This window comes from Cryptotermes secundus, unplaced genomic scaffold (assembly GCF_002891405.2).
Source record: "Cryptotermes secundus unplaced genomic scaffold, Csec_1.0 scaffold737, whole genome shotgun sequence".
Classification (NCBI taxonomy): Eukaryota; Metazoa; Arthropoda; class Insecta; order Blattodea; family Kalotermitidae; genus Cryptotermes; species Cryptotermes secundus.
The window spans coordinates 718,291-735,744 of record NW_019727105.1 but is presented as its reverse complement, the minus strand read 5'-3'; the positions used below and the strand labels follow the sequence as shown (position 1 = coordinate 735,744).

The following is a 17,454-nucleotide window of genomic DNA, read 5'->3' as shown; positions in this document are numbered from 1 at the left end:
CATAATTTAAATGTATCATGTATTATGTTGGTTTATTATTTTGTTCCCCTTATTGTCAGTAATCGTTACCTTCTCTTCTGAGTTTAAAACGGTCATAACTCCGTAACCGTCCAAAATCGGACACATGTTTATACGGACTTTTTTGATCATAAAAACCTAGGAAATCACCTCCTGCAGTTATGCCCTAAAGTCGTGAAACACCCTGTATACAAATATATATACGCGTGCGTGCATACATACATAAACACGTACGAGATACCTTCGCAAAATAAGGCCAGGTTAATTCTGACAATTTGTGTACGGCTTCGTGTTGGAAGGGGAGCCGATATAGCGTAGCCTGTATAGCGACTGGCTACGGGCTGGACGACCGAGGGGTCGGAGTTCGAGTCCAGGTAGGGACAAGAATTTTCTCTTATCCGCATCATTCAGGCCGGCTCTGGAGTCCACCCAGCCTCCTAACCAATGTGTACCGAGGGCTCTTTCCCCGGTGGTAGAGCGGTCGTGGCATGATGCTGACCACTCAACTCCAGCTAATGCTGAGGTCAAGAAAATGTGGATCTATACATCAAGTCCCCCATACGCCTTCATGGTATAGTGCTTAATTAGTTGAGCACAGGGTCAACTTGTTTTTCGTGTTGGGAGAAACAATTTGAAATTGGAAATGTTTATTTCTCTGAGATAAACAACTGTACTGGAATTCTTTAATCAAGAACGATACATATGATTAAAGTCTAAAATTAAAACAAAAATTAGCTGTAATCTGGCCTTATTAGGAGAACGTGTTCTAAACTTGGCCAGATACGACAAATGTAAATTTAATGCAAGGTATGAAATTAACTTTACTCAAATGTGGCATATTTGATGAAAATTTCAAGAAACAGACTAAGTGAATAAGTAAAAAATATCATTTCGAGAACTGAAAGACGCGAATATTCATTCATATTTGAGGACAATCCGATTCGTAACATTTCGGACATTTGAAACGGGTGCACTTGTCCTGAGCGGTAACGCACACGCATTCTTCATGTTTCTTACATTCACCACGAGGAACAGCGTCGTATTCTTCATTCTGTCCTCTCCGCAAATAACAAAGAACCAGCTCTCTATTCTCAGATCTCCATTTGTTCCAGGTGGACGTCTCTTTCTCTAGTTATTATTATTATTATTATTATTATTATTATTATTATTATTGCAGATTCGGATGTACCAGGTTCGATTCCGGGCGCTACTAGATTTTCTGAGAAGTAGTGGGTCTGGAACGGGGTTCACTCAGCCTCGTGATGATAACTGAGGAGCTATTTCAAGGAAATAGCGGTTCCGGTCTAGAAAACCGAGATTAACGGCCCTGGGGACCCTTTACATGGAAAACGTGACACCCTCTATCCGCAAAAGTTGGCACTAACTTCGCCGACAAGCGGCGGTCGCTCGGTCGGTATAGCTAGCTTGCGGACTACAGGCCACGCAATTATTATTATGATTAGTAGTAGTAGTAGTTGGGTGAGACTCAGTCCACTCGGTACTGCTGCCACTACTTGCATATTGTACCAGCTCCAGATGATAGATGATGGTGATTGTGAAGATATTGGTGGAATGAAGACCGGCAGGTTGAGCCTAAGTACTCGGAGAAAACCTTTCCCAGCGCCACTCTATCCACCACAAATCCTACATGACCAGACCCGGCTCGAATCCGGGCCACCGCGGTGGGAAGTCAGCGACTAACCGTCTGAGCTACGGCGCGGCCACTTTGTCTAATTGCTCGCGATAACTTCTCTGACTGGGATCAATCTATTTTACATTTAATTAATGACTCTCTGCGCTTGGTAATTGATAGTTCTGGGCCTGTTCCGTATCTTCTTTTTAGTTTCTGAAGTTTTGAAAAACAAGTTGGAAAAAAATTGTCGCTGATCAAGAATGAACCATCGCATGGCTCAGTGACATCTATCCAGTTTTTCAGAAAATGAGCTGCTTTCGTCAGTGTAGACATTTGATTGTCTTTTTATATTTCTCCATCGCAGCAGTTGTTTTGTTTAGTTCCTACGTCAAGAACGTCACGTTGAAAAGGAGGGAATGGCGCCCGGATACAATGGGTGAACCCCTCGCACGAAACCCAACCGTAATATCTGAGAAAAAACAAGCCCCTGACCATGCTTTTCTGAGACGGCTCGGTGATCTTGATTTCGTAAGACTTCTTTCAGGATTTCAGCTCCAAAACAATGATAGTTCGCCACCCGAATACGGTTGACAAGCTCCGAATACCAACTTATCAAACGAAGAGTGCTCGTGGGTCGCGTTGCTCAATAAACATTGAAGTGTAATGCTACGTGACTCTTCCGCCATTACAATGTTGGCATGTACATGGGACGAGGCTTCGTCAAATATAAGGGCGTTTCATTTATAAGAAAATGCAGGCATTCCTCAAAGACAGCACCTGCCATGTATTCGTATATTGCCGTTAGAAGCAAGCTCCGGTTTGTTCAGAACTTCAATATACGTGTACTTGTAGTTAATACCGTTTCTCAGTTTTGTAAAATGATCATTTACAGTAAAACGACCCAGCTTCATGGCTCGCTCTGGGTTCCTTTGTTGTGATTTATGCCTCGAAACATAAGAGTGACTGCTTACGACAAACCGAAGCTATTTCTTCCAGTCATAAAAAAAGCTAAATTTGTCTCTGTGCTTAACTAATTAAGCACTAGGCCATGAAGGCGTTAGGGGGAGTGGATGTATAGATCCATATTTCCTTGACCTCGGCACTAGTTGGAGTGAGTGGACAGCTTCATGCCCCGGCCGCTTTACCTCCGGAGAAAGTCCTCGGTACCCATTGGATAGAAGGCTAGGTGGACCTCAGAGCCAGTCTGGATGACATAAAGAAGAGAAATTTTTTGACCCTACCTGAACTCGAACTCCGACTCTTCGGTGGTCCAGCCCGTAGCCAGTCGCTACACCGGATCCTCTCTTCCAATCATTCCTTTCTTACTACAGGAGGGACGAAGCAACTTGCTAAAAACACAGAAGCTGTAAACGCTAAGCCTTCATATTTTGGTTGTGACTGACATAACTTTTATCATCCAGCCTGAAATTGTTTTCAACAGTTTCTCTTCTCGTCAGAGTGTTAAACGGGTATGACGTCCCGCCTTCTTCCGCGGTTCGCCAGTCTACATATTGCGCAAAGTTCTTCTTGGAAGCGATTCCTGAACAGTCTGTCTGATCGCCGCTATTGCTCTTTGAGGTGATCCTCCGACCAAAAAAAAAAACACATGTTTTGACACTTTAAACTTAAACAAAACTAACAACAAAACAAATCATAATATTTCTTTAAAGGGTCTCATTAATTGTTAATACTGTATCGGATTTGTTCAAAGCGTTTCCAGGCAAAGGCTGGGTAAACGTTCCAACGTGCAAAAATGGAAGATGTGTCTCAGTGAACGAATGTTATAGCTCGTTGCTAGGTAATAGTCAGCGCACCATTGAACTAGCTGGCTAAGAATCACGTGAATGGCGTATTCTGTGTTGTCCGTGAGAATCCTATATAACGAAGACCGGTTGTAGCTTAGATTAATATGAGGCTCGGAACCAAGACTTACTGACTGACCGACCGTCAGTGGCAATGTGACTTTGACTTTGACTTGGCTTAGATTAGTGCAGAGTGCAGTGCAGTGCAGCTAATAGTTCAGAGTTTTAGTGACTTCCGAGGTTCCAGGGAGATTGAACAAGAAATGGCAAGAAGACTTCATAGTGATTTGAAGTGCTAGTTCCTGTGTTGAGACCCCTTGCTAGAAGACGAATAGTGGAAACTGAGAATCCTAGTGCGTATGCAACGGTGAACAGCGATAGCGCTGTATTAATTGCAATTAAGAGATCCTGTAACCGAAGTACTAATAAATCTAATCATCCGAACTAGAACCCGTTAATTTCGTCACGCGTGCCCTCCATGTGACAATATGTTAAACAAAAAATACGAATAAATGATTCTAAATCTAATCTTGAGTTTGAAGAAATGAAATATAATGGACTGAGTTCGGGTGAACTGGGAGGCCAAAAAGTGTCCTCCTCGCCTTTCATCATACTCAGTGATTATTGCATAATGTGAGGGTCCCTAGTTTTGTTGCAGCATGTCAGTACGTCCATGATGCTGCGGAAAAGGACTAGGGCGGACTATAACCCTAAATTTGATAATTAAGCGTATTTTCAGTCTGTGACATGTAAGGAATATGGCTTTGTTTAAATAGTCTACTTCATACAAATGAATGTAGTGAATTGTGAAGTAGAGAACGCATTCAGATCATATCGATATAATACACAGAAGGTTAAAAATTAAGGCTATTGTCTGAAGAATCAGAATTTGTATTATTGGTACGTTCAATAAGCTAGTAAACTTGATATACCCTATGCCAGTTCTCTTACACAGACCCTACACTGCTCTGGATTCAGCGGACAAGTCTGCGGTAACAAGACTCATCGGCTGAAAGATAGCTTCTATTGTAATTTCAAGATTTTATTCTTCATGTGAGTCACATCTAATAGCATTCATATGAATGCGTAACAGCTCCGAGATAATGCTGATATCACATATGGAAAGTGCACTTCTCGTCAAGTGCAATGCCTTTGGCTGATGCCTCAGCATGACGCAATGATTCTCAGGCTTCACACACCGAATTCATATTCAATAAAAGATGTCTCGAGAGGCAAGACTCGGCTCGACAACCCTGACTTCCCACAGTGGGGTCCCGGGTTCGAACCTGGGTAAGGTCATGTGGGATTCATGGTGGACAAAGCGGCACTGGGGTAGGTTTTCTCCGAGTACTTCGATTACCCTGCAAATTTTCATTCCACCGACTGCTCCACACTCATTACTATCATCCAGTGCTGGTACAATAGGCCAGTTAGTGGCCGACGTACCAAGTGGACTCAATCTCCCCCCACTCCAAGAAACTAAAAGAAAAAGTTTAAATAATTAAAGACGGGAGACATGCTGAAACTCTTCACCAAAACTTGCTTACGCACGGCGATGTACAAGGCAGTCTGTTTATAGTAAATTTGTTAATTGCATTTCAAATAAATATTTGTAAGGAGATAAATATGACATATTTAATATAACATGCATAAATTTCCTTCAAATTCTAGCTGGCGACCTGACTTGTAGAACATTTATAGTCCTGCAATCATACAGAAAGCTGCGAAGCGTATTCTGATGGAATTCTCACATTTTCAAAATTCGCTCCAATGTCTTCACAACGCATTGACCTTTATGTTCCACATTTCTATTTGCAAAGATCAGCAGATATGACGCTACCCCGGCACAAAGATCAGTTTTCCTTGCAATCCATTAAATATAGATTATATTGGAAAATATTTCAAATTGATGTTTATATGCTCTCGAAATATAGGCATGTGAAAGTGTTTTGTATTGTGATAGAATTCAGCCTGAAGAAGGCGAGAGTACTGTACCCGAAAATTCGGAAAATCTTCAATTCAGATGGGGCTAAACCTTGCAAGCCAACATGAACAAAGTTAAATTTTATTTTTAGGTGGGCTAAAACGTTGTTCTTTAGAGATTGCTATGGACCAAAATGGAATGCGCACTACAACTTTCGGGAAAGACAACCTGCGGTACAAAATTTATTCAAAATACGCTCATGATTTTCGAGATGAAACATACGGAAGGCACGAATCATCTTAATTCGTTTACTTTATGCGAATTTCGAGGCTTTTCAATACATTTCATAACACAGAATATTTTACGACGAAAGTTGTTAGACCTATGGCCAGTGCTTGTTAATTCCTTATTCACTGTACAACCTTCTCTTTCTACAGCCACTCTCCTAATTGCTAAACACACGAAGACACGTTCATGTGAACAAGAATCCAGGCTAAGCTCAGCTTTGTCTAAAGCATGTACTGTGTTCAGCCAGCTGAACACTGGGATAACGGGTTGGAAGCGCACTCGGGGTATATGTTGTATGTTTTCGTATTTTTGTTTCTCCTTGTCGGTACAGGGCTTTCGAGGGGTTGACCCCCCAACCCTCAAAGAATTCTGCTAACTGTACATAAAACTCAGAATTACAAAAGTTAAATCTGAATTGGAACACATCAGAAGACCTAATCCGTACAGGATGAAGAAGACATTGTATAATGGAGGTGCACTTTCTAGGCCTGGCTGACCCCACCGTCCCGCTGCCAACCCTGGATAACTTCTGCCAGATTACAGAGCGTCACAGCCAGAAGGCAGTACACTTCGCAGATATCACAGTGAGAACCTCACACCTCTTTACCATGCACAGTTAGAACAGAAAGTAATTATCTCTCAGTTCCACGCGAAGTGTGTTTTAGTGCTAGAGCAAACTTGTTTTTCAGTTTATCAGTAAAAAAGTGAGAACTGGTCCCATCGTCGTACGTAATGAAAACCATGTTTAACTTCTAAGCAGAGGTGGGTGTGTCTGAACGTAAAACAATTCTTCTCTCAAGGCTTACCGAGTTCATCCGACATAAAGACAAAGGGTTTCGAACTTACCTCACTGTTCCTTCTCAACGGCCGGAGGAAAGAAAGTCTCCTGGGCCGATCATCCGACGGATATGAATTCTTCAACCCTCGTTCATCAAACATCGACATGTTCCTGGGCATGTTCTGTGATGCGGAAGAATTCTTCGGCTTCTCGTCCCTCAGGGACGATTTCCTTGGTTTCTGACCACTCATAACTGATCTCACTTGCTGACTACACACAGAAGTATAGATTTACTTGAGACCGGCGGTCGAACAGTTTTTTCAAGTCAGGATGTTTGACAACAATTCCACTAATGATGAACTAACAGACACTCGAGGAATGATTACCCCTTTTTTCTTGGGGCACGACCAATTCTGAGCAGCTGCGGGGATGGCTGCCTCATGAGATTACTGCGACCCGGGGACACTGAAGACGTTACGCTGTAAGGCTTTGCCCCACTGACCGTAATGAAGAATCAACACAGACTGGCAAAGCTGACGATCTGCAGCTGGAGCCAGCAAACGCGATGATGGCAAGATGAGGGAACAAAATTCGTTGGTATCACGACCACCCACGACTCTGAAAATAAACAGAAATAAAATATAAAATATTAAATTCCATATTCTAACAAATCGCGGGATCATCCACCTCTGATAACGTCGACGTTCTGTGGATATGCTAATCGTGATTCGGAACCAACGTGAAGATGCAGGTCCATCTGTCGGCCATCACCATTGCCTCATTTTCAGTATAATACTTTAATCGGGTTAAAAATGGGTTGTCAGAACTAAAATGTGAGTTCCTACCTTCGCATAAACTCAGAAAGAGATAAGCCAGGATGATCAATGGAAATATCTGGAGGCATAAGCACGTTAGTCTGTGTTGAAACATCATTGTCAGATTGTTCACGGTTCCCTTAGTGCAGTTGACAGTACCTTAAAATAGGTCAAAATTCCCTGTTTCCAGGTCCGTATCTGCTCACCATTCCTCTCTCAGTTGACACTATTCAGTTATTCAGTATTAGAAGGGGGTGGGTTTCCCCATGCACCGCTACTAGTAGCACTAGTTGACACCAAGTAACTTCTATAGTTGAAATATGAACGTTAGATAAATTAAGAACCAACCATTACATCAAACAAACAAGAATCGAACATCACGATAAAGTGGACAGTACTACTGCTTCGACTTCTGGAGATCCCGGGTGCGAATCTCGGTTCAGAGACGGAGCATCCAATAGGCTAGGGCTGCTTTCTTTCACAGCTTCTGCAATTCGTTACTCACAATCATCGCTAAGATTTGTGCTACAGATGTGATGCGTGCAGTTAAATGCAGCGTTTAAACCTGCCAGAAACCAACTACACAGCAATTTCAACGAACGATTACATTTTTGTAAGATTTTAGGCTTTCACGGCGGTGACTATGAAGAAAGCAGTCTTCTGGGATTTGGCACCGTGTATATGTGGTGTTAACCGATGTTTCGGAGGAACGTCGGTTAACACCACATATACACGGTGCCAAATCCCAGAAGACTACTTTCTTCATGATTAAATTTTTATTTATTTATTGGGTTATCTAATGATGATATATCAACTGTTTCGGTTACGCAGCGCCAAACGACAGAATAATTATGAACAGCCATCTGGTAAGAACACCAGAAGAATTTCTCGTGGCACATTTTATGAGAAAAAATCATTTGATATGGGTAATGACTAAATTCATTAAGCATGAGTCATCTTCCGTTCGAGATGAGTAGCAAGAGCGAAACGTCACATCCGGTAACTCTGTAGCTTATTCGTTGCTGTCGTTCATCATATTGCAGTTCCAGTCGGGATCCGTTATTAGAGTAGGGTTTCATTGCTGTGCTTGTTTAAATACGCTTTGTCAACTGCGTAGCCTAGACGGAGTCCAAAGGTAAGACACTTATGGATGATGAATTTGAAAGGATTTGGAAGAAAACGGCAGTGACGTCTTTTACATAGTAGATCCTACAATTCTACAGTTCTTCTGCAGAATCTGATGAAAGCCTCAAAAAACTTGTCACCTGTCAGGAAATCCCATCTTCTGAACCGAATTTCAATCCTCGAACTTTCGACCACGAAGCAGAAATACTAAAGTCAACCGAATCGTTCGGCGTATGCTCCCGTGGTCTATTTTAAGGTACTAATCCAAGCATCTGCCTAGGGTCACTGAGGACAATCAGGGAATGTCAGACATACTGTAAGACTTTCTGGCCAAGTGTCCGGTCCGGACATTCCTGTCAAGACCAGTACAACGAGACGTATTGGTTCCCACAATTAGTCGCATTCTTGACAGAGCCAGTTAACACAGAACGGGATTGGATACTTCTCGCATTCTGCTTCGGTCAGCAAGCCTAAGTCAGGGTTTCCCAGAGTGGGTGCCGCGGCCCTTCTAATGGGGGCCACGAAAATGCTAATGGTCAAATTATAATAGATATGAAAAGGCCACATTAATTTACAAATATAAAAACTGTCACAAAAATGATTTTATATTTAATTAAGGTTTATTAGTATTTTTTTATAAATCACGTTTAAATTACTTTTATAGGCTCGGGTGACTCACAAAATTATAATCATATCATGGGTGGCTTACGTTAAATCAGTTTGGGAACCACATGTCTGGGCGACTGTCAAGAAAATGAACTGAAGTATGAATTTCAATCTAACTCAAACAAAGTTGTGATGTATTCGGTTCAGTTATGTTTCGTAGAAAAATATTTTCTTTTTTTAAGGGTCAGAAATAGATATTCATACGTGTATATTACGTGCTATTCACAAGTGTCAAATGATGCTACATTTAAATTTGCATTTACAATTCTTATTTAAATTTTAATTTACAGTTATACATATAGACACTCTCAGGCCAATATACACGTAGCTCTGCTTACTGCCTTCAGATTCACGGGAAATTCTTTTCCAATTCTAAGGAATAAATTTCAAGGACAGCTTCCCATATAAAATCCAAAAAATAAAAAACGAGGAATTGGTGTACTGGAATTTTCTGATATCCTGTAATATAAGACGACTAATTTTCTGTATACTGACTGTATTTCTATGCGTGCGGTGGGGGTAGGTGTGTGTGTGTATAATACTCCTGTTTACATCGAGCACTGCGGAAGGATGATGAGACGGAAAATTATGGTCATGGTTCCCCCGGGGCCCGAAACCAGGAATGACTGTGCTGTCCAAACCAGCAGCAATTTACCCGACGGACCGAGCATTGCGCATGAGTAGTTACCGCGGATTTTCTATATTTCAGAGGTACTAGCTTCGATTCTCGGTTTGGAAGCCGAATACTCTGACACGTACGTAAGTTTTTCCGCAGCCCCTCCAGGTAAATGATGAGACCGTAAGTTATTCCACGTCCCTTCCAATTCATTATTTACAACCTTCTTCTCATACAGCACCCAATAAAGGTAACAGTAAAGCTGTCCCTGCGCTTGCTCAATTAAGCACTACGTCATGAAGTGGAGTTACAGCTCCGTCATTCTTGACCTCGGCACTAGATGGAAATGAGTTGTCAGCTTCACGCCAGTCGCTTTACTCTCGGGGAACACCGGTAACCATTGTATGGGAGGCTGGGTCGGTTGCAGAGCCGGTCTGGACGATGTCGAATAGAGATAAATGTCTTCCCCTTGCCGGGAATCGAAACCCGACCGTCCAGCCCATAGCTCGTCGCTACCCTGACTTCCATATTAACACTCTATAACCTATGAAACTGATAGAGAGTATCACGTACACTGGCGTAAGGGGATTCACACGAAAACACGGTAATTATCACAAGCCATACACAGCCAAAATGTGCTTGACGCAACACCATGCGTCACACTACCTACTGATGTATCATAGTTGAGCATACACACCTCTGCGAGAACGTGAGGTCTGGGAGGCCATTAGGCAATATAGGAACACGGCGTTCTTATCATTTGTCGCACTGCTGTGTTCGCGTAACTCAAGCACAGAGAATTCCAGTAACAGCTTTCATGGGGGGAAAAGACGAACTCCAGAAACGAGACAACGAGGTGAGATTGCACTCGATAGAAGGAGGATCTTACGTACTGGATCAACAGGCCTTAAAACCAGTTCATTATCAGCAGTGCAGCGTGGCAACCACAGTGCATATGGCGCGTTTATGCTATCACCTTCCGATAAACCATTCATGGCACCAGCTCAACGGCTAACTCAGGGGTCGCAAATCCCTTAATGGGTTGGTCAGCCTCTGCAGTGTATATGTGGGACACAGTGGCATGTTACCACAGGACTGAGAATTCAACTCATAATGGCTTCAGGCTTTCACAGCGACAAGTAGCTCGTATTAAATGGTGACACTGTGTGTTGTGGCAGGCTGGCTTGCCGACGTTTCGTAATACAGACACTGAACGAAACTGATACAATTATTCAGCAGCAGGATTGGAGAATCAGTTGTTCAAAACTATTTTCGGCTGAAATGTTAGTATTATTTCCGTATACGAATATCAGATATCTTCAGAAGAATACACTTGATAACAGGACAATGTGACGGACAGTAAGGACATCCCATATTACACTATGTTACACAGTAGCAAACGGAGCCGAAGAAAACACAAAATAAACAAGAACAGCAGCTGCCACATCCTCGAAAATCGTATAAAACTTGTAATCTCTTCCAATTCACGAAGAGTTAGAAGTATCTGTCTCTGTAACAGGCCGGGAAGGTCCATGAGGTTGCGAGACGTCGAGGCTCCCACATTTTTCTAGACAATCGGCTCACAGACGTCGGTGAGGTTGTGAGCCGCCCTTTAACCCCAGGAAGATTCCTGGTACTCATTTCTGTTAAGAGGCTGAATTGACCCCGGGGCCACAGTGCGGCTGGAAGGATTAGGTCAATTGAAAAATCCAATGACCTCATCGAGACTTGAACCCGCGAACTTCCAGCTTGTAGCACAGTGCCTCAACCAATTACGCTACCGCGTGCCCCCATGTATCACCTAAAAAATATCGTCACGTGTAGAAGTGTACGCTTGGCGTTAGGATGGTTGGATTTATTAAGAGCTCGGTTACCCCCACCCTCTTAATTACACTTAATGCAGCGCTATTGCTCATTTACACTCATTCCAGTTCACGGTTGCGCTCGCACTAGGATTCTGTCTCTACTAGTCGTCTCCTGTTAACGGATCTCCACACAGAAACTGTCGCTTCAAATCGCTCTAAATAGTGCACTTAATTAAGGTCTTCAGTCACCCTTTAAATCTTCACAGGTCTGTTGCTGTTACTTAAACATGCTAAAAAAAACACCCTCGAATACTTCTAAACGTTCCCAAATGCTCTCAAATGCTCTCCAGATATTGCCATATGTTAAGTCACATTGCGACTGACGGTCGGTCGGTCAGTCAGTCAGTAACTCTTGGTGTCGAGGCCTATCTGGGGCTCATGACCAGATTCACCATATGTTCTGTCTCTAACTGTCGTTATATAGCTTCCGCACTGACCATGGAGAAAACAGCCTATATTGTTGGAACGTGTTTATCGACCGATTGCATAGCAACGGTCGTGGCACGGATACCATAGAAAACGCCGTACTCCCATTGTTGCCTTACGTGTTTTCGGTCGCGAAGTGTTTCGCGGTCAGTTACCTAGCAACGCTGTGTCCATCCACGTTACAATATTTTAAAGATAACTTCAGCAAAGAACAGAACAGAGTTGAACTGAATAGCTCAGCTTACCTGATATTCAAATGCAGAATAGATCCTGGTAAACCAACCTCTCAGTGCAATAGCCTGTTTTAATCTGTAACGTACGGCATTGCTTCCCTTGCTGCATTACAAATCATGTCTATCATGAACTGAAATATACCGTACTTATGTGACAACATCGTACCTGAACTCGTATGTAGTGTGATCTCGGCCTTAAGACGAATGCATGTGGGTTTACTTGAGGAAGCAAAAGTCTACCTAACGGAAACATTTGGCACTGAGGGAAGCTATCATAAATACACCATAAAGCCAGAGTACACGAAACTTGAAAAGTATATAGACCACAGCCATAAACCTACTGTAAGGGGGACATCATTGCATGTACTAAATTATAACTGCACATGGAGTTGCGCAAATATTGCTTCTGTTTATTCTGCCTTGTATGCAACACGCGCATTTCATAAAACAATCGTGGAATATTATGACAGTGTGAGAAATATTGGGATTTTTAGGCTAAAATTCCACAACATGTGCGCGCACATACGTATGTATATGGAAGCGGGTATGTACATGTATATATATGTTTCAATATTTATTCAATTAATTTCAAAAATACTTACACCCCTCTGCGTATGTTTCCTGTCTTTAACTTCATAATTTGCGCTGACTGTTTAACGTTACAGTGAATCAAGGATTATGGAGATTAAAATAAAAACTATAGGATCATTTTAATTTAAATTCTTAATTCTAAATATTTCAAAACGTTTTTCATGAAACTTAGCATAATAACCCTCTAGTTCTCAAAAGAGATAAGGGGAACTTTTTTTAGAAAAAATATAAGCTACGTAGGCTTCCTTTACATAATGATTTTTTTGGGCTTCTCTGATACGTCTCCCTCACCCTTTCCACATCTTCATGTGGCACACGTGGCCGCCCAGAACTCTTGCCTTTACAGAGACATCCAATGTCCACAAACTGCCGGTACCATCCGCGAATGTTGTTTTCATATGGCGCCTCCTTCTGAAAAAGTACACGAAATTCACGGCGCACTGTAACGATAGAATTAGATACCTCAAATCGCAGCACGCAATAGGCCTTCTCCTGCTGGGTCGCCATCTTACATTTCACGCCACGTAACTGTCGGAAATGGAACTAGGAAAAGCGCGATACACCAAATGAAAACTTGAGAGCCGTGTTATGAATCCGTATACGTTTTGCTATTCATCACCAAAAACTGATGGAGATATATGGCAATGATATCCCACAATTCTTTTAGGAACATCCTGTATGTAGAAATGCGACCGTATTCCAGTATGCTTGTATAATTTATCAGTTGTATTTTATACATGTGAAAATGTTTTTTCCATCTAATGGCAGAATGTACGCAGAGTAGACACCTAAGAACAAAATGATGTAGAGAATATTCGGGTCTAATAATCAGAGTAACAGGAAGATGGAGAAAAGTGCACAGTGAGCAGCTTCGTAACTTGCAATCCTGCTTAAATGTTCTCACGAAAATAAAATCAAGGATCGTGATATGGGCAGGGATTGGGAGAAACGAGAAATGCATATATTATTATAAAAAAAAATGTTGGAAAACCTGAAGGAAAAAGAACACTTTGAAGACACAAACGTAGATGAAAAACAATAAAATGGATATTATAGAAATGGTGTGTGAGGGTGCAGACTGGATTAATCTGGCCCAGGAAAAGATTCAGTATGTGGTTCCTACGAACAGAGTTCCATACCGGAGGCGATTTTCTTCAGCGCTTATCAGCAACTGACGAATTCTGCACAATGGTGTAACTGATGTCGTCAGTTACCGAGTTAACAACACTTGACTTCTCATTCGCTGTATATTCTGCTATATTTGAATTTTGTGCTTTGCTTCAAGTTTTGATAAACGTTTGTGGTTTTCAAGACGGTCATTATTGAGACTGTGATCTTTCGGGTTGTGACACAGCGTAATTTTATGAGCAGATACCGACGCTTCGGAGCAGCTTGCTGCCTCCATCTTCAGAACTGAACTGTGAAGTTTTCAGGAATAGGCTTGTTTATATACAAGGACTGTGATGATGGAACCGATGGAGAGGGGGTAAAGAACTGAATCCGGTCCGAACCAATGAGAATCAATGGAAAGAAACGTCCCTCAAGGGGAACAACAGCTCATCGCCAATGTAATATTGAGAAATAAAGGATCTTTCTAGGGATTCGCTGTTGTTTTCAGAAGGGAAGGGGAATGGTGTGAAGGATGGTTTAATTTACGACGTTGTCAGTATCTCGAGTATACGGAAAAGAACTCCGAGGTTTGATTCCGCAAGCGAACTATACCGACCGAGCGACCGCCGCTTGTCGGCGAAATTAGTGCCAACTCTAGCGGATAGAGGGTGTCGCGTGGTCAGTGCAACGATTCCCCATGGCCGTTAGTCTCGGTTTTCTAGACCGGGTATCTCGCGTATACGTACACGTATATGGTGGAACAGAAGGATGTTTTCTAGATGATGGGCTGGGAAGAATTTGGAAGGGAGTAATCGTGACCTAATCAAGGCACTATCCTGACATTTGGCTGGACAGGCAGAAAAAACATTAAACGCCTCAATTAGGATAGCCGATGTTCCCAAGATTAGAACCCAGTAGCCACCGAACAACAAGTCTAAGGCGATACCGCTAGGTCAAAGGGCTCGGTGCTATATTCAAATAAATAAAGGGAGGAAAAATGATAGTCCCTGTTATTTAAATATTTTGTTGTAATTATTCACTACATGACTTCGCTATCATCTGACCAACGTATAAGTTACTGGCTCAATTACGGAGGTACGGAGCATCCGGTATCAATTTAGGAACTCCTCCATACGTGGCGCAGCGTGACGTCATGCAATAACCCACAGCGCAGAGCCGCACAGCCGCCCTGCGCTTGACCAAGACTAGTCTAAACCCAGAAGCTCGGCTTATCCGGCTAACGTTGTTTTGTTTTGTGTTGCACACCTTTAAATTTAGTATTATAACACCTATTTTAAGACTTTCAAGACTAAAGTTCTTTTACATAATATGAAAAATTCAATTCGCACCTCACAGAAAATATATTACGACTCCGCTACAAAGATCGAAGAAATCCCTATTTATTGTGAGAACCATACGAAACACACAAACGCACTCTGTGGGCAGAATGCAGAGTTAAAATATGTTAAAGTAGGTGGTATATCTCATAATCGGTTGGTGGGTGGGCGGGGTTCACTAATTACACAAAATGTTACCTGAATAAAACGTACTTATAATGCAATCCCTAAGAATTTGGAAACAGTCAGAAAACCAGCAAGCTTTGCTTGCTGTCTGCTTAATGTTCGTTTCTTTCTCGCCTTACTCTTCAACCCTGAAGATGAAGGCGACACGTGCCTCCGAAACATCGGGGGATTTTCAACCGGCTACATGGCGTTATATCACAGAAGACAGAACTTACTAAGCAAGATCATATTTTGAGGCGATATTACTGTGTCTTGCGAATTGCAACTAATGATTTTTACCTCAACTATATTCATATTTCGTAAGCGAAAGATTTTTCTATAACAAACACATCAAAATTATTATTAAGGATTCATTCGCTAATTAAAGAGTTACGCTTAACTACACGTCTTAAACATTTACAACTTTCATATCGTTGTGTAGAAGTCTACAGCAGACAATGTTGTGTACCGCACAAAATTTATGATCCTCAAGGTTACTCCTATCTTGCAATGAGTCATACCCTGATAAATTTCATTTTACAAGACTTAAATAACACCATGGATTTCAGTCCTTCTTGAAAATCCTCCAATTGCTTAGCCACTCAAGAACTTCCCATCATTTTATGGAACCTGAAGGTTCACTACCGTGTTCACAACAGCCCTCCATTGATCCCTAATTAATCCAGTCCATAACACCCAACATTATTTCTGCAAGATGAATTTAAATATTATCCTCCCTCTTGCGTCTAGGTCTTCCTAGTAGTTTTCATCCCTCTGCGGACCAAATATTCTCCTCAGCACCCTGTTTCTTCTTTTACTTCATGTCACAGAATGTAACTGACCTTCGTTTCTCTGCACAGCTACCGACGGGTCCGCCCGCTTGTAACATGCACTAACTAATTCCTGTACCAGCATATAATTTGCAGCACTTCCATAATTTTTAAACTCCTCCTGTCTGACGTATATCTATTTTATAATCAATATTTCTACAAAATAAACATTGTATTTAGTGGCAGGAACTGGAGTCCAGCCAACAACCCTAAAAAAACTAAACTTGTAAATCAGCCTTCATCCAAATGGATGGCATTGAGTATGGATAAGTAAATTTCTGTTTGAAAACAGATCACGAAATTACCTGTAAATCCCGTATGAAGCAGGATTTAAATGTCAGCAATTACAGACACATTGACTGTGCAAAACCGGACAAATGTAACGTGATCTCATTCTAAGTCAGTGTACATTATGCACGAAGTGGATACGTAAAGAACATAATTATTAATTCATAGTCCTTGTTACTCTCAACATACTCACAGAAGCATTGAAATAAAAGAGGTGTCATATGTTCTTCCGACTTACGTACTTGTTCTTCGTTTATTTAACGATGCTTTAAACTGCTAACATTTTACTGAAACGATAGGATGAATAGTAAACAAGGAATTTAAAAAGATGTGGAAGCTAGCTGTTGTGGTCATAGTAAATGGCATTATTTGTGCATTTGCCCGAAAGAATTGAAAACCCCATGAAAACCTGTCATATTATCAGGTTTCCGGATCGAAACTTCAACCCGGAACAACTAGCATATGAACCAGTACTTCTACCTATTCGACTGCTACGTTAAGTATAATGTACGTCAGCAAAGTGAAGTGCTGTTGTATGTCGCATAATAATGTTTCTGGACTTACTTCAGAATAGTCTAATTTTCAGTGGAACGCACTACGAAACTTAAAATACTTGGCGTTTATAAACTTTGGTGTTAAAAGTTGTTAAACTCCGAAAGAAGAGAATTGAGAGGGGGCTGTTGACGTGAACAGCTAAATGGGACGCCACCCCAAAACTTTGCTTTCCTTACTTCATGCGTTCAACCTCCGTTCCTTCCGGCGTGAAATGTGACGTATAGCTAATCACGTACTGAGCCAGTAATTGATTGTCATTAATCATTATTGTTAATATCTGTGTGAACATGACTGATAAGCTTCAACGGAAACCAGACAGACGCGCAATTAATGGTGGTAGTGGCGGCGGCGGAGGTGGGGGTGGAGGGGTGGTGGTGGTGGTGGTGGTG

At 41.8% G+C, this 17,454-nt stretch overlaps 1 protein-coding gene across 1 annotated transcript in view; it reads right to left on the bottom strand.

The window, feature by feature from the left end:
• LOC111864470 (band 3 anion transport protein) overlaps positions 1 to 17,454 on the bottom strand; it is a 206,153-nt gene that overhangs the window by 147,968 nt on the left and 40,731 nt on the right. The window contains exon 2 of the mRNA XM_023851732.2: positions 6,512 to 7,061. Within this exon, the coding sequence (XP_023707500.1) occupies positions 6,512 to 6,694 (183 nt within the window). The 5' untranslated portion in view covers positions 6,695 to 7,061. The remainder of the gene's footprint in view (positions 1 to 6,511; positions 7,062 to 17,454) is intronic.